The sequence below is a fragment of the Atractosteus spatula genome, chromosome 26, assembly GCF_055471065.1.
Source record: "Atractosteus spatula isolate fAtrSpa1 chromosome 26, fAtrSpa1.hap1, whole genome shotgun sequence".
Taxonomy (NCBI): Eukaryota; Metazoa; Chordata; class Actinopteri; order Semionotiformes; family Lepisosteidae; genus Atractosteus; species Atractosteus spatula.
In genome coordinates this window covers 8073811-8098571 of record NC_142731.1, presented here as the reverse complement: position 1 = coordinate 8098571, position 24761 = coordinate 8073811, and the positions used below count along the sequence as shown (strand labels likewise).

Below are 24761 nucleotides of genomic sequence, written 5' to 3'. Positions count from 1 at the left end.
TTTGCTGTGTCCGGTTCTGCTCGCTGTCTTTTTCATGTCACCAGTGGAAGTGGGAGCATTTCCACTGTACAACCTCTTCACCAATGCAGTGATGAGGGCACAGCACCTCCACCAGCTTGCGGCTGATATTTACAAAGATTTTGTAAGTCGGCAATTGTTTTAGTTCTTCTGTTCAACAGAGGGCGTTAACGTCTCTACTGTCCCCTCTAATATTTCAATCCATGTGATTGCATACCTTTGTCTGAGCCCTTTTCTTGAAGCAGCTCAAGCTGATGCTTCTCCGAATATAGCAATTCTGTCTGGATTCTAGCATGTGTCAAAAAAATATATTTTTTTTCACATCTGTACAGGAGCGCACCTATGTGCCAGAAGAGCAGAGACAGTCAAGCAAAAGTTCTCCATCTGCCATATGCTATTCTGAGTCCATTCCTGCACCCACTGGCAAAGATGAAGCTCAGCAGAGATCTGTAAGTTGTTACATCTCCTCTTCGTCCCTCTAGCACACTTGGGGTTCGGGGGAGGTTGATGGGGCGCTTAACATCAGATGTGCACCATGAATTAAATAACTACAAGGCCCTTATGGAGGTTTTGTCACGCCCTGTACACCTAGAGGGCGCTCTACTTCTGCCCTGTTCCTAGTTCCCGGTGATTATTCATGTCTTTCCGGTGTGTCTTGTTGTGGAGCCTGTTTACTTCCTGTGTCTGCTCTGCTCCTGGCTCAGCATTGAGGGTACGGATGTCGTGAGACCCGCCTAGCACCAGGTCACCAGGTCAGTGGCCCGAGGGCATAGGTTTCTATACCAACATCATCTGGGGTGGAGCGGTGGCACTGTGGCTAAGGATCTGTGCCTGTGGCTGGAAGGTTGCTGGTTCGTATCCTGCAGCCGGCAGAGGAATCCTACTCCGCTGGGCCCCTGAGCAAGGCCCTTAACCCCAACTGCTCCAGGGGTGCCGTATACATGGCTGACCCTGCGCTCTGACCCCCAGCTTCTCTCCCTGTCTGTGTGTCTCATGGAGAGCGAGCTGGGGTCTGTGAAAAGATGAATTCCTAATGCAAGAAATCGTATATGGCCAATAAAGTGATCTTATCTGACCCCCTGAGCCGGGGCTAACCTCTGTGTTGCCCCCTTTTACCGCTACACATAGGGTCTTTATTGCTCTCCTGGCTATTCCATGGCATGCCCTTCCGACATCCGTGACAGGTTTTCCATGGGGAATATCTCACAATATCTTCATGCTTTTTCTGCTTACATATTTTATCTCTGCCAGGATTTCCTGGGAGTCTGACATACACCAATCCATCTTGCGATTGTCCTTGGAATCACGGTCGCTCTCTTTCAGCTTTGAGACACGGTTTAGGGATATGCAGAAAGATAACATGTACATCTCCACGTGCGTGTCTATTCAGCACCTGGATTTTGTTTTTTATCACTCTGTTTTCCTTCCAGGATGTGGAGCTGCTGAGATTCTCCCTGGCTCTCATCCAGTCCTGGATCAGCCCTCTGCAGACTCTGAGCCGGGTGTTCTCCAACAGCCTAGTCTTCGGCACTTCCGACAGGATCTTTGAGAAGCTGCAGGACCTTGAGCGGGGGATCGTGACCCTCACAAGGGTAAGAGGAAGGAGAGGCTCTGCTTAAATCCTGTAGAGAATGCACGCTTCTGAAATATTTTCAGCAATTTGAACCACCAAGTAAAGCCAAACATCTATGCTTGTGCACATGATAATTCAGTAGGTGTTTTAGCACAAATGAAGTACAATTACTGCACATCTTCAAGGATGCCTGCAGGGAAAGTAAAAGGGAGAGCACTTAGTGGGAACCTTCGAAAACTGTATTGAGATTACTGGCAGTTTTTTAAATTGAGACGAGACATGACTTGGCATTGGACAGGAAAGCTGATGTTTCCATGTGTATGCTCTGAAGAAGGTGTGAGCACATGGTGAAACATCAGCTTTGCAATCTAGTGGGAAAGAACATCTCGGCTCTGCTGGCATTGGATTCGTATTTGCGAATTCCAAAATAGTTGGTGAAAACTTCGTCCAGTGGCTTTCATCTGTGCTTTTCTCACAGGGACGTCCAGAAGTCCCCATTGGCAAGCTTCTCCTCAAATCTTATGCAATCCTCACTGTACATATATGTATAAGATATTTTCTTCTTCTTTTTTTAAAAGGAAATTGATGAGGGAAGCCCCAGAATTGCAGCCTTCCTGACTCTCACGTATGAGAAGTTTGACACCAACCTGAGAAATGATGACGTTCTGATGAAGAACTACGGGCTTTTAGCTTGTTTCAAGAAAGACATGCACAAAGTGGAGACTTATCTGAAAGTGATGAAGTGCAGGCGCTTTGTGGAGAGCAACTGCACTCTGTAGAGAAGACCAACAGCTGCACAGCTGCAGTGAGGCCCTACCCAGAAGCCATTAATGCAAAAACATAGTGATTTCTAGCTTTGCTCTTTCGTATCAGTCATAGCAATCAAAATGGATTAGTTATTCTGGTAGTCATGATGAAAAAAAACAGACGTTTTGCTTGCCAAAATCAGTTCTGTACAGCATGTATTTTCTGTAAAACAAAAGTACACGGGAGCTATATTTTAGAAAAACACAGTTAAAATAATTTTAAAAAACAGTCTTCTAATTTCTTTGCAAATTTTCCCTCTGATGCATTTTGTTCTGATTTGTGAGGTTTTGCAGCTGTAATTCTACCTAGAGAACAAGCTGCTCTAAGGCTAAATTAAACCAGCCGTGAAATGTGGATGTCAAGGATGTTTCTGAGCCGGAAGGAGAAATTAGACCTTAGTTTTCATATTCCTTTTAAAAGAACACACATACCAACTCAGTTGATGGGAATAAAGGTTTTGATGGGTCAGTCAGCTCAGGGGGTGAGCCTGGCACCCTTACAGTTAAATGGAAAAAAATGAAGACTGGAAAGCAACAGGAGAGACATAACAACTGCCTGTCCCTGCTGTGTGGGTAAGATGGCTGATCTGTTGCTCAGCCAGACTAGGAACTGATTTAAAGAACCGATAGCCAAACGATCAGATCAACTTTGGCTCGCACTGCCAAAACTTGTCATCACATTTTTCACACATGATCTTCATCCTATTGAAAATACATACTGGTCACAGGTAGGATCCCAGGCACATAACCCTCCCAAACGCACATACTGTATTTATACCCACACTTTTAAGTTAGTTTTTAAGACAGCGTCTCCGTGTTCCCCCACCCTGAGATATTAGAAAGAAAACTTTGAATGCACTAGAATGTTCTGTACATCTTTTGGGCCAAAGTCTCCTTGAAATTTCTGTATATAGTGTTCAATTGCATTCATTTGAAGGAATTTAATTAAACGTGTTTTTCTCGTAGATCTTGAAACTCTTCAAAACCTGTATGTAAGCATTTATTTTATCAATAAAATTGAAGTATTCTGCAACAAACACGCTTTGAACGGCTCTCAATATCTACAGCTTCTTGGTCCGGGTGCTTTGGTTTTACTGTATGTATACCGATTCCTTGATTTTGGGGGTTAAGGTTTTACAAAAGTGCCCTGTGGTACTTTGTGGGTAAACCCAGGGTGGGTGTTTTATGCTCAGAGCGGCCTACGGCGACCCTCAGGTACATAAGACAAGGAAATAAAAGATATGTGCCGCAAAAAAAAATGTGGCGCAAACTAAAAAGATGATGTATGAACTTAAAACAGCGGAGTTATTTGCTTGTGTTTTGCACTACAGTGCAACCGTACAAACCCTGTTAAAACATCAGAGCAGGGCTGTAGTAGAACACGATTTTCAAAGCAAAAACACGAAAAGCAATGAAATTGAACGGTAAGGGCGGTGTTAAAAACTGAAAAAAAATGTGAAACAATTCTAAACAAATTCAAGAAAGAATAATTTCATAAGGGCAATCTGGAAAAGGGGCGGAGTGCTAGAGATGCTTGCTTCTAAGAGAAGTGAAGAATTGTGCGATTGCAGGATTATTTTAACACTGGTCCTAATTGCGTTGTTTTCATAGGTGATTTCAGAGGTCAGAAAACATTACTTCTAATAAACACGGTCGCCATTATCAAGTCTCGATGTTTCACTAGGGGAAAACTACCCACTGGAGAGACAAAAAGGGATATTTAATTGACGCGTCCAGCATCACAGTTTAGAGCTGCCGCTTATTTCTTGAGGCCTTGGGAGTTCAGTGCTGCAGTTATTTTACAAGTACTGTTATTTTCTTGTCTGTCAATCGAATTAAATCTCCTGCCCGGAGTGTTTGAAGCCTCCCTTCTGGCTCTCTGTAATCGCAACTCGCTCGATCGCATGGCTTTGGCGTCAGGATAATGCGCTGAAGACACAGCAGCTACTCGAGAGAGCCCAAGCCGCTTCGCTAAGATCTCTAGGAAGACGCAGCGATCTGCGCAGAAGTAGTGAGCTGAGTACAGTCGTTTTGGGCGACACCTCGAAGTTTCTATTTTTACACGCCTGCCAGGACAGCTGCCTAACACCGTGGCTGCAGGCTGCTCGGTTGTAGTAACTCTTTCAAAGCCTCTGGTGCCATTAACTCACCATTTTTACAACAGTCTTGCATGCCTACATGTTAAGCAGCCTATATAAATTTTAAGAACTCCGGTATGAATATTGAGGTGCTGCTTCAAAATCGATACTTATTTCATTTTGTTTTACTGATTTTTGTAAACGCAATACCGATTTATGTTTAACAGGTATGCACTAACCATGTTATAATCCAACAAGCGTCCCTAGTTTTTACAGTCCTAACATTAGTATATATTTTACACTATATAACTGTATTTTTAAAATGATACCAAAATGGATTTCTCCATTTTTATCGTAATGTGAAGAACACTACGTACTGTAGTTTTACCGAATCACCTTCTTCCATTACAAACCAAGCATACTGCCCCCTGGCGGCAGACCGCGCTTGAAACACTCGTCGCGCATGATGACGTATGTTTAGCGCCAAATCCAAATTTCGGCCCAGTCAGGAAGAAGGCTGCACTGGCTTGTTTCCCTTGTAGGTGATGTTGGTGTTCAGTTTGTTGCGGTTCGTAATGAATAAAAGCGCCATGGTCTGTGTCTACATTCTACAATAAAACTCAAACATAGCTGTATTGTCCGTTTAAAGGAAGTACAATGGAAACTGAAGTGGATATTGTGGAGTTTAAAGTGCCTGTTGAAAACAACAAAACCTTGTTTGTCTGGAACATTTTGCCTACGTTTTCTGAAGCCTACATTTACGTGAGTTGTTTGGGTTTTTTTTTTCCTGGAAAGCGTAGGTCACGCACCATAGTTAATGAAACAACTATTCTCGCGTTTGAGTGCAAAAAGTGACAATAGTGCCGATTTTAATTAGACCTTGTGATTCATGTTATGGTTCAGTAGGTCCGAGCATGATTGTGAACTGTGTTGTAAGCTAATGTCCTGCGTGACTGTTGTTTTATTCCGTTACGCGGTTTAAGATATTTCTGAGTTATGTAGGATTCTCTATTTCAGACTGTAGATAGGTATATTAACGTCAAACTTTCTTTGTTTTCTGATCGGTTACGGGATAGCGTGACTAGTGACAAGGGGAGAGAGAGGGAGAACGCAGGAGGTGTCGATGTGACTGTTCAGAAATAAACTGTGCAAAGAATATCCGTCTGTCCGTCTGTAAGTTCCTGTCCTTACAGGCAGAGTGTTAAACCACCATCGCTTGAACCCTACAGTTACGGTGTTTTTGTACGGCGGGTAGCACAGTCTCTCACATCTGATGGTGTAGGATGGGGCTCTTGACTCTAGGACTGCTCACCTGCACACGTCTCTGAGAGTCATTGATCGGCAATGAAAATGTTCAGAAGTCCTCATCCCTGTTGTTTGAAGTTTTTGCTTTTTGTAGCCGGGCTTTAGAATATATTTTAGTTGATGTTTCATATTAAAGATGATGTTTTGGGCAAGTACCTTTTCATACCCTTTCACTGGGGCGGGGCGGTGGCTCTGTGCCTCAGGATCTGCGCCTGTGGCTGGAAGGCTGCTGGTTCGTATCCCGCGGCCGGCAGAGGAATCCTACTCCGTTGGGCCCCTGAGCAAGGCCCTTAACCCAACTGCTCCAGGGGTGCTGTACAATGGCTGACCCTGCGCTCTGACCCCAGGCTTCTCTCCCTGTCTGTGTGTCTCATGGAGAGCAAGTTGGGGTCTGCGAAAAGACAAATTCCTAATGCAAGAAATTGTTTATGGCCAATAAAGAGATCTTATACTTAGCATCCATTAAAGTCATATGTGTCCTGCTGTGGGGTGTCCAATGGTCGCTGCTTTCTGTTCATGGATAGGATCGCATTTGTAAACACTTCTCCGTCTTCGGCGCCCTGTTCTCCGTGCGGGTCCGTGCCAATGCCTCGGTGGCCGAGCCCGGATTCTACGCCATCGTCAAGTTCTTCTCCGCCGCGCAGGCCTGCTGGGCGCAGGAGGCGACAGACGAGAGGGGGCTGTTTCAGGACAAACCCTTAAAAGTAGGTTTCTCGCAGAGCTTTGGTGAATCGCCGGTGAAAGTTTACAAGGTTAGAAACTGGGCTCTGTACACAAAGTATTGATGCCAGCAGCCACATCGCCCTGCAGCTCACAGCTGGCAGCTCGGCTGAAGCTCAGCAGGTGTGAGCCTGGTGGTCAGTACCTGGATGGGAGACCTCCTGGTAAGGTTGCTGCTGGAACAAGCGTTAGTGGGGCCAATAGGGGGGCGCTCACCCCGCAGTTTCTGGGGGTTGAGGACACTATACTGTAAAAAGGTGCCGTCCTTCGGATGAGCTGTAAAACCGAGGTCCTGATTCTCTGTGGTCATTAAAAATCCCAGAGCGTTTCTCAAAAAGAGTAGGGGTGTTACCCCACTCTCCTGGCCATATTTCCCTTTGGTCTTTACCCATCATGGCCTCCTTATAATCCCCATCTATGAACTGGCTCCATCACTCTGTTCTCCTCCCCACTGATAGCTGATGTGTGGTGAGTGTACTGGCGCACTACGACTGCCGTTACATCATCCAGGTGGGGCTGCACATTGGTGGTGGTGGAGGGGAGTCCCCATTACCTGTAACGTGCTTTGAATGGAGTGTCCAGAAAAGCGCTATATAAGTGTAAGGATACATCATCATCATCAACAATAATAGTAATATTAAGGAACCAGGAGACCCAAGAGACTGCGTGAAAGTGCATTTAAAACCAAGAGCAGAAACAGGCTGACGGCCTTGCTTCTTTCCCGAAATAGATCAGTGAACTACTATCGAACTGGCTGAACTGGCCGATTTGCTGTGGTCTCCTTTGCTGTGTGTAGTTTGTAGGGTTTTTTTTCAGTACAGCAGTCAGTGGGATTAATTCTGCCAGCAGATGGCAGTCTTGCACTTTGCAGCCTTCTCCCCACAGAAGAATTGAAACAGGCTAATTTACGGAAGCACATTGCTTACCATCAAAGGAAAAAAAATCCTGAGTTATCTCGTAATCACTAGATTGCAGAATAACTCATAATTACGATGCAACGGGATCATTTGGCTTAATGAACAACTCGTTACATCGTGCAGTGACAGCACCTACAAGCTGCCGATAGCTGTGCTGGAGCTGTGGGTTTAGTGTTCCTGGCAAAGTGCACATGTACCTCATGTGAACACAGTTTTAACCATGAGGATATTCACACATAAACAAGAACGAGTGTGTCCTGGAATCGATTTCACTGCTTAAAACTGGAAGTCGGGTAATGATAATGGAGGTATGGGATCACAATTCTGCTATCGCATGGTGATCACATACTGTATGAGAGAATGTACTATCTCGTAATTACGAGATAACCCAGGAATTTTTTTTTCTTAGTGTCAGCAATGCGTTTCAGTTGTGGAAAAGTGCGCCTGTTTCTTCGACGTTATGTTAGATGTTTTTTCCCCCAAATCCCTGATAACTACCCTTTTCCTATTTACATGCGCCCTGAAGTAACGTTGGCTGTATCAGGATAATATTAGACAAGCTTACAGTTTCCCTCTCTCTCTCTCTCCAGGTTCGTCTTTGCACCAGGCAGAACCCTGCCTTCTGTCAGACTGTCAGATGTCTCAGTAGTGCCAAGTGCCAGGAACTTGCCAACTACTACCTGGGCTTCAATGGCTGGTCTAGTCGGGTTGTCACAGTAAGCCAATTCACTGTTCTTTGCAAGCAGCTCAAGTGTGAAAGCAGAATGGAGCAATGGTCCGTGCATTGGCCTTCTGATTATAGGGTTGCGGGTTCGAATCCCAGGAGGGGTTACTCCAGTGTTCGTATGGGGGTAGTTCACCCAGCATGCTCTGGCAAGCCCAGCTGTATACAGTATATGGGTACTGATATATTGAAATGGGTGATCATAACCCCTGTAAGTTGATTTGTATAAAAGTTTAAATTATATTTGTGTAAGAATGTGTACCCTAGAACAAGGACTCTTATATTAAAGCTGCACCAGTAGTAGAAAACCAAAATATTGGTATATAAGTGAGAGCTGAGTTTTAAAAAAAAAAGTCGTAATAATATTTTGATTTGCAGTGCAGTGGTTTAAACTTTACGCCCATGTCTGATTTGTTTTATCCTTCCTATGTTTCTTTTTCTGTTCATAGCTTAATGACATTTCGATAACCGATAATGCTGGACCGTTGCCCTTGGGTACAGAGACGCAGGCAGTCAGCCTGAAATACGGCTGCATTGTGGAGTTAATGTTCACTAAGCATGGAGTCAGCTGCAGGGGTGTTGGGGTGGCAGAGGAGCTCCTTGAGAATAATCCAGGTATGTTTCTTCTGTACACCATCTGATCTGATCTGATCCTCATTAGACAGGTTCTGCATTTTCACCAGGTTGCAAATAGGTGTACATTATAAGGTACTGTTAGAGGCTCTGAACGCATAACTGGAGGGTTGCATGTTCAGAATCACTCTGGGGCACTACCATTCTAACCCTGAGCTAGCAGCTTGAATCTGATCTGTTCGGTTTGCTAAATGTGTAAAAATGAGTACAAATGTAAGTCCCTTTGGATAAGTGTCAGCGAGTAATAAAATAAAACGTTTGACCAATACGATTATTGCTCCTTAAGTACTGTACTCACTCTTGCTATTGTAGATTGCAGCCTTATTTTAATATCCTAAGACTCCATAATATTAGGATAAGTGATTTGGGGTTATTGTACAGCGCACTAAAACTAATTTGGTTTTAAGGTAAAAAATATTAAAAGATATCAAGTACATCAGGGCCACCTTAAATTACTGAAAATGTTCGTTTGTTCCTACCTACAGTATTTGCAAAAATGCCGAATGCATCACTATTATGTTAAAATTTTATCTAAATATAATGTTGATGGATTGGTGCTATCGATAATGATACTGCCATGTACTGAAAACAGCCAGAGGTTTGGAATTAAACTAAGTTTTTTTTTTTGCTGCTGAGTTCTTTCATTGATGCTGTAAAGTATGGTGGCTGTGTAGGTCCTGAACCAAGACAAAACCACCGCAGAAACAATTCACTCTACACTCTGACAGTGAGAAAGTGGACACAAGCCGTTGTTAGGTGCGGGGTGTTGTGCTGGATCCTGTGCTGCTAATCTTTTCCTGAAGAGAACTGTGCTGTTGTAGCAAAGGCAGGCTTTCTGTTTATAAATATTTTATTCCAGACCCAGTGGAGCGCCTCCTGAAACGAGGAAAGGTACAGAAATATGCCAAAGAAAGAGCATTTTGCAATGCTTTCCAGAAGGTGCTTTTAGTTGTATTGGGTGAGTTCTGTTTCTTTCAGGTACTATCTTTTTTGCTTTTTAAGTACACAGCAGGGACAGAAAACTCAAGTTCTCAGAGTCCTCTTTTTCCTTTCAGTTGCCAGTTATTATTCTTTATTGAACTATTAATTTCCCTCCCACTTTCTAACTGCTTCTTCCAATACATTATATGGGGGGGACCAGAGCCTGTCCTGGCAGGCAGTGGACACAAGGCAGGATACATGCTGGATGGGACGCCAGTCCGTCAGGGTACATACAGTATAGCCACACTCACATCAGGGCCAGTTCTTCCAGAAGCCAATTAACCTACCAGTATCTCTTTGGACTGTGGGAGGAAACCAGAGCACCAGGTGGAAACCCATGTGAACATGGCGAGAACATGCAGACTCCACATAGATAGTACCCCAGGTCTGGAATTGAACCCAGGGCCACAGCACTATGAGGCAGCATTGCTAAGCACTGTGCCACAGTTCCTCCCCTTTTCGGGGTCTCGATAGCTAATTAAATAGTACCTGTGAAATGTGCAGGAATCCAGCTGTTGAGGCTGGTGGAGCAGCCCAGGTGCATTCACAGCCCTGGACCTGGAAGGTCTAAGTAAGGCAGTTATCAGCTTAGTTAAAGTAAATCAGAGCTCAGCTGGAAAACAAGAGACATGAGACCTTTAGGAGCAGAACCAGGAAGCAAGTGGTGGAGTGACAGGGAGATCAGTTAGTCCAAAGTGTCCGACCTGTGTTGCAGCACAGTTCTTGCTCATACCTTTCCTTGTTTTCCAGGTGATGGGAAGGTGGCCGTGGAGTGCAGGTTAGATCCAGATGAGATTGTGCCGGATGAGGATTTGGAAGGACTGATCCAGGTATGTTATTCAGCCTGTTAACCTGGGGGCGAGTCTGTGTAGTCTGAAAGCAAGGACTTGTTGATCTTCAACCAGAACCTGTTTTAATAACCTCCCATTGTTATTAATTTTTGATAATTTAAAATCTGTCTGTGCTTTAGAATGCAGTCTTTAGTAAAGATTTATTAAAGTATAGTCATTTTAGTGTGCAAAAATTCTCCTATGCATCCATCCAGCAGGTATATGACTATATATAAGTTACCAATACATAAAATTCGGTTTGAAATAATGATAATTATGACAATGATGATTATTGTTGTGGACAAGAACAGGACATTGCCCTGATATACCAAATGTTGACCTGTTTTCTTTGTCATTTTCAGGTGAATGATATTTCCTGGAGCGAGTTTGCAGGTGTGGAGGAGGACGAGGACCTTCTGTGCGATTTGAGTTTGAATATGACAGATGTGCCATGAGGTCAGACTCTCCTGGGTTTGATGTGTTAAAGGGGTGCCCTAACTAGTTTCACTGGGGATAGGGGGATTGTGAAGGAGAGTCTGTGATGAGGCTTTTGTAACTTTGGCAGTTTCATATTCCAGTGCTAACTTAGGGATTCTTAAATGTATATATATGGTATAGTTCTTTGCAGTTCACTTTAAACTTCGTTTCCAAAAAGAGTTTCCTCAAAGTGATTTTCTACTTTAAATGTCTTATACCTGAAGTTTTGAAATGTTGTATTTTTTTTAATTTCACAAAATAAAGTGTTTTGATAGAAAAGGAGTCGTTTGTTTTTAAATAAAAAAAAAATCGAATCACCATCTTTGTGGAGTTACACCGTATTGGAAATGCCAATGTATAGAATTTCAAATCCATACTGCCTTAAGGTGACGGTGAGACTCACTAATGTTACTGAATTGTTGTTGATATTAGACGACATCTGACCGTCAGACTGCCGAAATGATGACCTCATAATGATCTCGGAACAGTAGCCGCGCAACTGACCGGCGCTCTAGTGTACAATACAAATTGGAGCTGGAAGATATAAACTAGATGCCTATATAGCCTTTTGGAGCAATTATCTACTTCAATATTAAGCTATAGCCTAATTACAATTTGTAAACACCATGCAAACACTTGGCAGCCTTCCGAGATGGTACCATTTCATTTTTTACCTTGAAGATCCCGTGTAGAACGCGCGAAAGGGCAGTCATTGTGGTAATACTAGCTCTTCTTTTGGTTAGAAATGGACACCGCTTCTCACTCTCGGGACGCTAGCGACTTTTCCTGCCCACAGAAGTGTGTGCGCACAGCGGAGCGCATCTCCTGTACTGGCACCGAGAGTAACCAATTCGAATTAACAGCGGCACCCGCAGTGAAAACCAGGCAACATCTCGTCTCCTCTCTGTAAGTACGCGACTTTTTAGATAAAGTGTTTTGTTATCCTTAAACATAAATGTAAAAAAAAGTTATTCTCCTGAATATATGGAACAAAATACAGAAGAGGTTTGTAGTTTCAACGTTTTAGTCTGGAATCCACCATGTAATCGTATCTATAGCGAAAAATTTTAAGTAGAAATAAAATGCTTTGATTTTGAAAATGTTTTATATATAATACCTTACTATGTGCTTACCAAATGGAATCTGATTGTATCACTGAAAGACCATAAGGCTTTGGTTTGACAAGCAGGCAAACATTTACAGTACGGTCTCCGGAGAGACTGCTTTAATAGATATTTTTAACCTGCCATTTATCTAATGTTCCATAAGGGGGCGCTAATGGTTTAGCTACGCCTACTATCATTCAAATTGCCTTTCCTACTCGAAGTACGATTCCAAAACGAAACGGTATCAATAATTCATTTTCTTTTCTGCTACTTTATTTCATATATTTGTCTTACCCACTCGTTCTTACTCTTTCACAGTTTGAAAATAAAAGATCATGATTTCTAAATCTTTCTGTGGTAATGCTCAGTTTTCATAACTCTTATTTAAGACACCTCCAGAATTCCAGCAGAATTTAATTTCTGGTACTTTTTCAATTCATTAGATACTGTGATAATGAGGTGTGTGTATATATATATAAAACTAATGCAAAACACGTTTCTCAATGAGATTTAAGAACATTTAACTTTTGAAATGAGCAGCTCATTAATATCAGGGATTCTTGGCTTTTCCTGGATTGGGAATCCCTTCAAGACATTTTACAAACGAGCACGTTTAGACCATGTCGCTAGTTCAGTCACTAGCTGGTGAGCAATTCAACGACCAAACTCATTTTACTAATTCCTGAAGGAAGTTAGGGTGTCACTGTTTGTGGGGAAATTGTACCATACTCCCACAACCTTAAGTGTAAAGTCAGTGTCTCCTGTTCTTGATTTCAAATGCACTTCCCCTTAGTTTCCAGTTGTGCTCTCTAGTTTGTGTCTCCCTGTTGGTCTTGAAGAATGTGATTTTTGGGGTTGAAGGTGTAGTATAGGCTAATTAAAGGAAGTCCCCCTCATAGGCTCCTTTTTTCAAGATGCAGCTTATTTTAACTGGTTTGCGTGTAACATTCCTTTAAGGCCCGGGAACTGAATCTCTTTGGTTTTGGGGGAAAAGAAATGTCCCTAATAAGATCTTCCTCCAATCTAAACATACAAAGATATTGTAGATAGAATTATTTAAACCAATGTAGACTGAGTAGATCCACTATTTAAGAGTGCCGTCGCAACAGCCTGTGACCCCAGAAGCCTGGATTACAGTGATCTTCTTGGTTTTGTAATCAAACTAGTATATTCATGACAGTCAGTACTGCCTGTGGAGCTGTTCAGAGCTGGCATGCTGTTCAGTTCCTTAATGCTCGCTGCATATTAGTGAAATGATTATTAGTTCTAATAATAGGATGATTCAATATGTCTGTGCCCGTCTTTGTTCTCTACATGTCTAGTTTCGTTTTTAGATTGTTTCCACTTTTTGGCTTTTTAACCTTTGCCATTCTTCCTCAGTGCCTTTGCTCTGGCTGCTGTTTCATCCTTACATTCATAACCTCTTTATCTCAGAGAGTCGTGGTGAGCCGAGGCCTAACCTGGCAGTAATGGGGTACAACAAGACAGGATGCACCTTAACGCCAGTCCATCACAGGGCATGCACGCATGCACGCACACACACATGCACGCACTCCTGCACGCATGCACGCACATGTGCAACATATGAATTCTTGCTCATGTGTTGTGTTGCAATTCATTTCACACAGAAGTGTTTAAAATACATCTGAGCACATTGTGCTGTATAAATAACTTTCTATTCTGTGAGAGTTTGTTGCACCAATTTTCCTTATTCCCATAGTGATGTTAGAGGAATCAGGCAGACCCATGAAGAAATAACATCACTCCGCTTTATAACCACAGATAAAAGAAATGTAAGTGCTTTTGTTTCTATAAAAAAACAAGTAGATGTGGTGGCAGTTATTATGGCATGTTAGTGCTTTATAGGTTTCTCAGTTTCTCAGCGACAAAAAGATATAATACAACATAAGCATTAAAAAAATCCTTCAGTCAGTGCTTCTGCTTAACAGTGCTCAGTTAGTAAAATAACACTGCCTGTTGCAGATTTGCGTTAATGCATATAATTGAAATGTAGATTTTCCTTATTAAGTCTTTAATTAAGCTTATTTTAAATGACCAGATCATTGTAAACTTTATGCAAGGTAAAGGAAAATAGCTTTCCTATTATTATTATTATTATTATTAATAATAATAATAATAATAATAATAATATTACAGAATCTTCCCTGAGTGCCTTGTGCTGTTTCTGCAGTCATTATAAGTCCATGCCAATTTTCCCCAAACCACTACAACTAAAGTGTTCAGAGATTTGCTTCAAGCAAAATGTCTCCTATCAAAAGTCTGGTTAGTGTCCTTTTCATCAGAACAATCTATCTATTCAGTGATCTTCAGTGAGAGAAGCCAGTGAAAAGACTTGAGAGGGAGAGATTGCACACTGAAACTAGAAGGTACTTTCTGTCTGCAGAGAGTTGACAGGTTGTGCAGTCTTGTAGTCTGCGGCTGCCTTTGGCTCGGGAGGGGGTTCTCCAAGACACAGCCTTGATTAAATACTTTGATTTTGGATACTTGGAGAAGCAATTGCAAATGAGATGAATGTTTTGCAGTACTGCCCGCTGTGAGCATATGAAAAAGTAAAAAGATTTTTCTCATTTGGCTCCCTTGAAGTAGCTAATTTATACCTGGAAATAATCCAGCTGTTTCATGAAAGATCTTATACAGTTGATTTCAACAACATAGATGGGTCTTAAATCCTTTTTTTTTTCACAGATCAGTTACAAAAAACCCAGAATGTGACAAATCCGTTAGTCCAGCATTTCTTCTGACAATCCTTGACTCCATTTAAAACCAGAATGTACTACAGTTTTGACTAGAATGCCCTTAGAGTCTCCTTAGATTTCTGCTGTAGACGTATATAGAGCCCCAAAGCACACAATGATAAATGCAAATAGAAATGACAGTTTTTCTCATATGAATTTTCCTTACTTAGATATTTTCCAGAAAAAAAAACTGCCATTCCCTTTCATTCTTACTTCTGGTTTAAAACCAATGTGACCAGACTGAATTTTTCAAACAGGAACGCATTATAAAAACCCTGGGACTGAGAAGCAGGAACAGCACAAAGACATCCATTGGATTACAAGAGGAGGAGAAATCAGTGATCAGGGGGCTGTGAAAGGAGCTAAACACTCTAATTTAGAAAATTCCAGTTCTGGAACTACTGCAGCCATTGACCCCCTGGACACGGGATCAGCACAAGGGAAGCCAGAGAAATGGGAAACTGCTCGGACAGCTGCCAGGAAGCTGAAGGCCCCTGGTTCTGGTGTCAAACTGCAGCTTGCGAGAAAGCTGTTTGGCTTGAACTTTAAAAAGCAGGACGTGGCCCATGTGAAGGGTTTATCACACTGGGCCAGGAAGAAACCCCGCCCTACTCTCTTACACCCCGGCCAGCTCAAAACAAGGCAGGGGGTCCCACACGGCGACTGGAGGGCACGTCTGTCCGAAAAACGCAAGCCAAAAGCAACTGGGCCCATAACACCGCGAGGAAACAGAAGGTAGGATCTGCACCATCGGCAAACTTGAACCACGGCGCTGGGGCTCCTCTTCAAGCACTGAGTCCTGTCCCCAACACTCAAACCTGGAACGAAAGCAGTTGTGAAACACCCGTCTGGAGAGGCGGAGAGAAAGACGCAGCCGATGCCTTTGGAAAGAGCGCACCAAGACGCAGGGGAGGAGGTGGACCTGGCCGTCTGGGCTTTCGATGAACACGGGCCCAGGGGCCCAGAGTCTCCAACACAAAGGAGCCCGGCCAACGCTCGTCAAACCACAGGTGTCAAATCTGAAGTCTGCCAGCGCAACGCATCGGCTTTCACAGGCGTGGAGCCATGAGTCAGATGTTTCAGACGGGAGTGAGGCAAAGTCATTTATTGAAATCGACGCTGGCAGTTTCCCCATGACGGCTGAGGGTGACGCGTCAGGAAACGCGCGTTTCGGGGAGTTGGCCCGCCAGGTGGCAGCTGAGCGCTGGCGCGCCTCAAAACATCGGACTCTCCTGCCGACTTTTTTACGCTCAAACAAAACCTTCTAACAGCTGGGGGCCGAGGCCTGGGTGCTGACGCTTCCGCCCAGGCCCCTAGCAACACTCCGTCCAACACAGAGCTTTTGGAACAACCTCCTGGAAAAACTGCGGGAAACATCTATCGCGTCTCGGCCAACACAGGACTTGCGGGTTACTTTTCCGACTATTCTGAGGCATGGGCTTAAAGCTTGTTCAGGTGCTCAACGTCAGAGGCCTTATTCAGAGAGAGAGAGGTTGAGAAATCCCCTTTTCTGAATCAGGATGGTGCTCCAGAACGTCTGCCTAGTCACCACATGACAGAGGGAGTTCCATATAGAATGCATGAGTCAGGCCTTCCAAACGCAGACGAAGCAAGCCATCGAACGCTTCCCTTGCAGAAAAACAGCAGAGCTTTCCGCGTACTAATGGGTCGCCAAGAAACACGCGCTTCTGTGAATCATATAAACGGCCTTCGCGCTGTGTTATCGCCATTTGTGGACAGCACTGTCCGCAATGGCTCGTTTCCAGAAATGTCCCAGATGGTCAACACCCCTGAGAATGCCCAGCATCCTTCACAACAGAGGTTTTTCCCCTGTTTCTGAGAGTACTAATCCTGAGCAAAGAGCTGGTTTCAAAATGACAACCTATACTGCCAGGAAAGCGGGCTCATAGACCGTTGTTAGCAGAACCCCGAGTCTTGCCATCTCGGACCCAGAAACACCTCCTCCTCCGAAACCGGCCCGGCCCACTTCCAGAAGATCCTCGACGACTGGAGAGTCGCGCTGTCGGATGAGAGCGTGATTTCCACAGTGAAGAGGCTGGTGCCTCGCGCCCCTGCCGCGGGCAAACTGTGACGCAGTGCTGGCCGGTTTCCAAGCGCTTTTAGATCAAGTCCTCGGCGCTAATCGAGCAGGCTGTGGAAAAGACAGCGCGTACCCTGGTGAGCAGTTCACCAGTGTGGGATTTTCCATCCCCTGAAATAGACCTGCTCCTTGACCCAGTACAGTACGTGTGGGAGATGTTGTCCTGTCTTTGAGAGATTCAGAACCTACTCGAGCTCAGCTGCCTTCGTAGTTGCTGTGGACTTTGCTTTTGTGAGAAATTCACACGTCAGGTTATTCCAAACACCTCTTGCTTAAGTACCAAGTGTCCCTCCCAGGAATGGCCAGCAAAGGCCTGCGTTTGCTGCTGTTTGTTTATTCTTATCAAGATGTTCTTAAAAGGCTTATTCCTGCCCCAGAAAACATGGACTGAAAAGGCCTCTATTTTGACGATGATTTTAAGAAAAATGTACATCATGGTCCCCACTATTTGCAGATTTTTTGTATTTGATTTTGTGCGTTTAACAAATAGCTTTCAATGTGTCTCTCCCTTATAGTAAGGATGCTACCAGTGTGATTGTTTTTACAGGAGCAGATTCTGAGAATATCTCTTGCAGATGGAAGGAGATTGGCATTAGTTCTTGCAACCATAGCGAATATAGGCCTGATTTTCAGGATCATCTTTATCATTAAGGTTTGTGGCGTTGTGCAGAACAATATTTCAAATTAATCATTTTTTCCTCACCTATGTTTCTCCAATTTTACTTTATTTGTTACCTTAAGGCTGCAAGGCAGCAAGTCTTTTTTCATAGAACATTTATAAACATATTCTGTTGTGTTAAATAAATGGACAAACCAAATAATAATGACATATTTTTCACAGAGTGACACAAATCTGTTGTATATTACAAAAAGTCTGTCTGTTCTTGTAAAATCAAAACCTGTTTTACAATAGGGCATATTTCTGTAAATTACAAACAAGAGAGCACAGGTCAGCTTTTTAAAAATTAGGATAAATGGTGCTCTGTTGTGCATCTGACAATAGGCCCGGGTATTTTAAGACTATACAGCTGCAATTTCTTAATCTATCAATAAAATACATTATCACCAAATGAGTCATTTCATTTTGCTGTGAGGGTATTAGACCTGGACAGAGGCTTTAATAGCTTCTAAATCGATTCAATGGAATGTCTACAGTTAAAATGATGTCGTCATTTTGTTTAAATATACGCAGAGAGCTTGTCTTAGGCATGTATGAAATTGCTGTTGTGTCAGAGAGAGCTGTTCAGTTCTCCCCCGCAAGAAGCAGACCTGAGTTTATGACTCATCGTGGTATTCAATAGTGCATTTTTCCAAACTTAATTACTGCCACATAAACAAAGCAAACCGTTCCATTTAGTCAAAATTAATTTTCACGTTGCTTCTGACTGAATAACCTCAGACTTAACCCTCCTTATTGGTGGCCGAAATCTCTACATTGAATGGTGACAGAGCCTTTTCCAGGTTCATTTACACCAACTCTAATGCCCTTCATGGTGTTCTGCCACCTCAAGAAAGCATCACACCTACATTAGACCCTTTATTGAAACAAAAGTGCACAGTAAGGGTTTGTTGTGGCCTCAATGCTAGAACAAAAGTCTGGGAGAGGTTTTGTTTTATCCCATAATTTTTCTAATGCATTGCATTTTTTAGGCTGCTCCTATGAGATCCTCATCCAAAAATAAGCCAGCTCACAAGAAAAAAAACAAAAGTTATCTGGTAGGTATATAAAAATCTTCAATCGTGTTTAAATGCCTTTTAATAGTTATGTTTATTCATCATTCTTTGATAAATATAAATCTAATTATGATTGCTGTCTTTTAAAGAAAAGTAGAAGCCACATGTTCGTTTCAAAGTAACTTATCACTACTTGGGTAGTGAGGATGATTCAAGTTTTAGTGGTTAAATAACAGCTCTGCTGATAATTGACTTCAATTTTCAAGGTCAGAGCCAAAACTTTTGCAAGAAAATAGGCAACTCCTACAAGAATCAGATCAAGAAGTAAGATATTCCAGTTTTTATGCATTATTCAAAATACCTGTGCAGGACCACCTTCACACTTGCGCTTGACTTACCATTCTGTTAGGGTGGGCAGTTATACAGTATATAGATGATATACAGTATATAGATGATATACAGTGCACATGCTTAAGTAGTTTAAATTCTATAAATAATTCAATAAAATATTTGATGTAGTTTAAACCTACCAACACTTCTTGCAGATTGCGTGTCGTGAATATGTCCCAAAGAGGAAGCCACTCTGGATTGAAGATCTACACAAGCCCCTTGGTTACCTTCGTCGGAAGAGTCTAGGTCAAAGTGTGTGTGCTGACTCTTCTTCTTCAGAGGAGGAGATATTCCGCAGGGCTCACAGCAGGTAAGTGGAAATCTGCTTCTTCACCTTTGTTTTATTACACTGGCAGGAGCATTGCTTGAGCCAAAGTGAAGTTTCCATGGACTGCCAAGTTTAATTTGTTTTGCGTTGTTTGAAAGCCACAGTCCTTGGCTTTCTGTAAGACACAATGTTGCTTTTCAAATCAGTTTATTTTTTGAGATGGGGATGAAATGTTCCCTTTGTGTTTTGTATCAAAAGGAAATTCCATCTTCGTTTCCTAAATCCCATTCATCTCCTCCACCTGCGTGCCCTTATCAAGGAGCTGGATAGAATTACATTTTAAGTACATTTCACTCTGATGTAACAGGTTTTGCACAATCATGGTGTATTCTGCAAAAGAATACAAAAATAACTTATTTTGCTTTGCAAGTCTTCACCACTTGTAATGATAAATCAGTGGTCAATAAATGTCAAAGAAGTGGCACTTAGCAATGACTGTCTTTTGCTCAACAAACTATTTCTTCTGCTCAGTGCATGAGTGAATTGACTCTTTTCAGGCACAGAACACAATGCTTATGGCTGTTGGACTTTTTGAACACTAGACTTTTACACAGCAGTCATGTAGGCTTAGTAAAATCACGTTTTTCCTTTTTTTTTTGTCTTTAGTCAAGACCATGGCAGTTGAACACACATCAGAGGCAAACAAGATGAGCATTCTGCGTCTTCCACAGGGTCTCTCTTTTCCGGTCTGTCAAAACTACAGGTCTAGTCTGTCGTAAATATTCCATACGTAAATATATCCCCTCATTCTTGCTTCCTTGATTTTAATTTTCTTTCAAACGGAGACTAGATAAGTGGATTACAGGTAGATTCTGTAATGGTTTTTAAATCACCAAGCAGCGATTTATAAACAAGCAAGCTTCCTCCACTTCACAAACCTATCGAGAAGACCGACATTGCTAAGTACATTAGCTTTATAAGGGCCGGATTCAGTGGGCATTCTCCAATTCCATTACTTGACTAGGCAACCACTGACTCTTGCACACTGTGCCAAGATGATGATAGACCATTTTTGGCTCAGCTGCCACCTAAACAATTGTTCTCTTTGAGTTTGTCACTATTCTTTTCATTACACATTTACTAACGGACGACCCTGACCAGAGGTGATTAGTTGTCTTTAAAAGGAAACGCCCTGTTGTACATTGAACGTAATCTTGAGTAACTAATAGCAAAAGTGCATTTCAGGTGGGTTGAGAAAAAATGGCTTTGCTCTTATTTTACAATAGAAGTTCGGCAAACTCTAGCGTTCCACAGCTAATGCGTTAATGCGAGTAATTTTAAACAAGAGACCACGAAGTTCTGATTTCCAGCGTCGTTAACGTTGTTTCTGTAGTTGTTCAGTCCCGTGTTGTAATTCTAGTGGGTCACCGGAAGGATATTAAAATGTCATATTCTGTGCCGGCGTTTGCTGGGACTTGTCCGATTCTTGCCAAAATCCCATATTTATTTTTTATCCTTTCTCTTGATTGATGAAAATTTCGTTCTGTATACAGATTGACAGTAAGGCTGACATATGTGCGAATTGCACACAGGTTTAGTGCGTCTGGTCTAACGAGTGAACGTACAACGTCTTTTTCGGACTGAGTTTTCTATGCCCAGTTGTCACTGCAGACTGGCGAAGCAGTTTGTAGTGAGGTCTGTGACTAAAAACGAACTGAAACATGCATAGTGAAAAACTAATGCATAGTGGGGGGAAAGGTGTATTTGAAAGGACGCCTTGTTACGACTGTCTGTTGCAGTCTAATTCTTTAATAGTGATTGCAAGCACGGTAAAATGCCACAATTGCAAATGGCAAAAAATGCACGCAAAAAAAAGTACATTCGAAACAAAGGCATTGAAAACAACAATTTGGTGTCCGCACAGCGAGAGCAACAATTCAGATAAAAAACAATTCAGAAATGTTTTGTCACAATATGTAGTTTTAATAGTCTCGTGTTGACAAAATCGCGTTTTTTATTTGTGGTAACGGTAATACCCGTTCGAACATCGCATCTTTTTATACAAAAGCTCATATGTGTTATTTTTTACTTAACTCGTTTTAATTAAACACGCTCGTACATTTAATATGGTTTTTATTTTTAATTCGGAAAACTAAACCGAAAGCGCAGCCGGCGCAAGAAACCAGAGAGGAAGGGAAACGCGGAAATGCCGTAGCCTCTGAAATGGTGACGTCAGGGTTTCGAAATTACGCAATCTGGGGATCCATCGGTCTGTCTTTATTCAAGGCCACTTAATATTCGCATAACAGCCGTGATGATGTAAAACACTGCAGATTACGCCCCTAGCAAGTCAAGGTCGAAGGTCTTCAATAAAGGTTCTCGGGCTAGTGTCCAGCTTCTCTTCGGGTTCTTGTCCAACTGCACGGAAGTGAGGCTTCTCTCACAAGTGCATTGGTTCACTGTACAGGACCTGTGTCAGGCGTTCCGCTGAGCCACTGACTGCCAAACTGGCACTATGGAATTTAAACCTTTTTGAACCCGTGAACTTTGCAAACCTGTTTGAAATTTTGTTTTGCAATATAAATGATTCAATATAAAGAAATCCTGCGGATAATTTCCGTGTCGTGTTTATGTTCAGTTCCTTCTGCGGGGCCAAACTGGATTCCCTGGGGCTGTTTGTAAAAGCGTCTACTCAGTTTTTTTTTTTGCTCATCTGCCTGGCTCCGTGCAATGCTGTACAATCCAGATATCAATAACGCAGGCACATGATGATGTTCCCATAACATTTATTCGTGTAAAAGCATCGTACAAAAGTGTCATTTAAAAAATCGATTTCTTCAATAAATAAGTCATATAAATAGCATCAACGTTGTTAAATAATACAAATAAATAAATAAATTAGCTCCATGTTTCCAGACATTATTAAAAAAAAAACACGTAAATAATGTTATAATCTTCATGCCCTGACCACGATTTCAGCGTTCTTATCGAGGATGACTTGTAAAATCCCCATGAGTTCTTTTCTTATGATTTCCCAGGCGCAGGAACTGTAATTCTGGGGGGGGGGGGGAACAAACAGGCCAGCAATTAGGGAAACAGACCACAATGCAAGGATTTATATACTGTATATATACTTTGAAATAAACATCTTAAATACCTTTTCTTGCAGAACATTTTCCATTTTCTGAAAGTACGTCTTCAGGAGCTGTATCCTGTAAGCAGCAGATGAGTTGCCGGTCGTTTCTACGTCTTCACGAATTCCCGGAACCTGAAATCAACACAGGGTGCTCTCGTTTAAGATCTCCTGCAAGTCTAAGGATAGGAGCCATTCGCTACACGCAATAGCGAATAGGAACGCATAGGACTTATTTTTTTTTCTGGTTTATCCAGGCCTCAGTGAAATCAAGACGTTCTTTCATTGGCTCCAGAGCAAACAACAGCCTATACGATTTTCTTCAGGGTCTGGTCGTGTCTTAGTCCAGATTGTTAAAATTTAATTTTAAGAGATCACACAAGTTCCGCTATCATGCACGTTTTTGGAGTATTTGCTCCTGCTAGACCGTCCTTAGCGGCTCATGTTCAAGAGACGACGGCTGTTTGTATCTGGAACTTACACAGGTATTGAAATCTTGAACCTGGCGAAAAACGAGGTTCTGAAAGTCGTCCACTTCTCTCTGGCTCCATGATGTTGGCCTTCCTTCGTTTTCAAACAGGGCGTCTGTGCTGTTCAGTGTTTTGTAAATTGCTATCTCAAAGTCTTCTTTCTGTGTTTCGGAAAAGAAACGTTTAGAGCTGTAATCACCAACCAACACTTGGTCTTTATTTTGAAGAGTATTTTAAAATCGCCGCAACATTTCAAGCCGAGACCAACAATGAAATTATATCTGTATTTCATATATAATATACATACAGCATATATTTCATATCTGTATACACACAACTGAAGAGGATTTCACAGTTTATTTTGTTCGTCTTGGAATTAATCTCTTTCATTTCATTTAAAATCTGTTTTTTTGTACGTATCATTGTATCTACGCATAAACCACGTATGTCCAGTAGTACATGGGAGTGAAATCGCGCATATCAAAAGGCAAAACATGTCAAAAGAAGCTGTCCTTACCTGGGTATCATCCGCAAACTCATAGGCTTCCGCTGGGAAAGCGATAACTACGTTATCACTGAGGCACTCTTTGGGGAAACCGTCTCCCTTAAAGAACAGAACGTAAAGATATTATAACCAAATGTAAATGACACGTTCTGCATATTTTTATACTTAAATACCATTCTCTTTGGACTCACCATGTCTTTGAGAAGATTCAGGCTGACTTCAATCAGATGCTCTCTGAATGCGCACCTCGTAGGCATCGCCCAAGCCTGCGAGAGGCAGAAGACAACACACAGCCACAGAGAGCCTTCCAGTGCCATAGCGAATACCTGAAACATACAGTAGGAAGATTGCTGTTAGTTCAAGTAGTCGAAGAGAAAGAGAGGAAGGTTCAAAGTCACACTTTTCTATGTTCCCATTTACCTCAAAGAGATGCTGTTCCAAATGCTTTCAGAGTGCGATCTGTGTCTTGCCATCAGATCCCAGCTGCTTAAATAGTCGGATAAGACGCGGGTATAAAAAGCGAAATAAGTCTGTAATGGGAGAAATAAAGCGAAACACGCTTTTTTAACGTTTTAATGATACAATGAAAGTGATCGAAGCAGGGGAAATTTAATTATGATTGTAACCGCTGAATAGAGGATTTCCGTTCGCGTGTTCTTACTTCCCTATCGTTTATCCTGAAAAAGTCTTGCGGTTTACTTGAAATGTTTCTTGTTTCGGGTTATTTGGTACAAATGGCTTTACATGGATTATAAAGGATATGTATTTTGTTTTTCGAGGTTTATGCATATTTGAGACTCCGAAACTATCAAAACTGTTAACAATCGTATTTATCTTGCATTACACCACACATACCGATAGGCAAAGGCGTATAATTAATTATACTGGCATTTTACATTTATTAAATCTATAGTGCCTTTAGTGATCTCTCCTCTCCTGTATTTCTACTCCGTTTTACCATATACTTTTCGGTGTTTTGCTTTGCTTCAATTTTATTTCCTTGCTCAGTGGTTTTGCATTAGGAATAGGGCACAGGGAAACTCCACGCTCCGTCTTCAAGCTAATCAGCGTATCTCACTTTCAGGCACACATTTCACCTCTTCAGCCTGGCGTAACGGTCACGAACTCCAGGCCACAGATGAACTTGAGATTTCGGGTGAACAATGACTGCATGACTTCCCTTTTGTTGATGTAGTCTTTTTTTTTCGTTTTCCTGAATTCTCATTTCTCATATATCTGTTCAATGCTCATAGTTCTTTCTTTTTTGTAGATTAGTTTAGTTCATGACATCTGCCA

General features: G+C 42.2%; 3 protein-coding genes across 3 annotated transcripts; 2 read left to right on the top strand and 1 right to left on the bottom strand.

The window, feature by feature from the left end:
- Nucleotide 1: 1 nt before the first annotated feature.
- gh1 (growth hormone 1) lies at nucleotides 2–2370 on the top strand. Its single transcript, XM_088906453.1, has 4 exons — nucleotides 2–142; nucleotides 351–467; nucleotides 1449–1610; nucleotides 2170–2370. The coding sequence occupies exons 1-4, from the start codon at nucleotides 35–37 to the stop codon at nucleotides 2368–2370; spliced, it is 588 nt and encodes a 195-aa protein (XP_088762579.1). The 5' UTR covers nucleotides 2–34.
- Nucleotides 2371–5100: 2730 nt separating this feature from the next.
- On the top strand, nucleotides 5101–11185 carry rdm1 (RAD52 motif containing 1). Its single transcript, XM_088906454.1, has 7 exons — nucleotides 5101–5237; nucleotides 6305–6484; nucleotides 8008–8133; nucleotides 8591–8756; nucleotides 9634–9732; nucleotides 10506–10585; nucleotides 10948–11185. The coding sequence occupies exons 1-7, from the start codon at nucleotides 5133–5135 to the stop codon at nucleotides 11038–11040; spliced, it is 849 nt and encodes a 282-aa protein (XP_088762580.1). The 5' UTR covers nucleotides 5101–5132; the 3' UTR covers nucleotides 11041–11185.
- An 11128-nt stretch (nucleotides 11186–22313) lies between these two features.
- Nucleotides 22314–23782, bottom strand: LOC148814772 (interferon a3-like). Its single transcript, XM_088905955.1, has 5 exons — nucleotides 23657–23782; nucleotides 23478–23564; nucleotides 22972–23121; nucleotides 22515–22625; nucleotides 22314–22412 (listed from the first exon to the last, which is right to left on the bottom strand). The coding sequence occupies exons 1-5, from the start codon at nucleotides 23780–23782 to the stop codon at nucleotides 22314–22316; spliced, it is 573 nt and encodes a 190-aa protein (XP_088762081.1).
- Nucleotides 23783–24761: the final 979 nt, after the last annotated feature.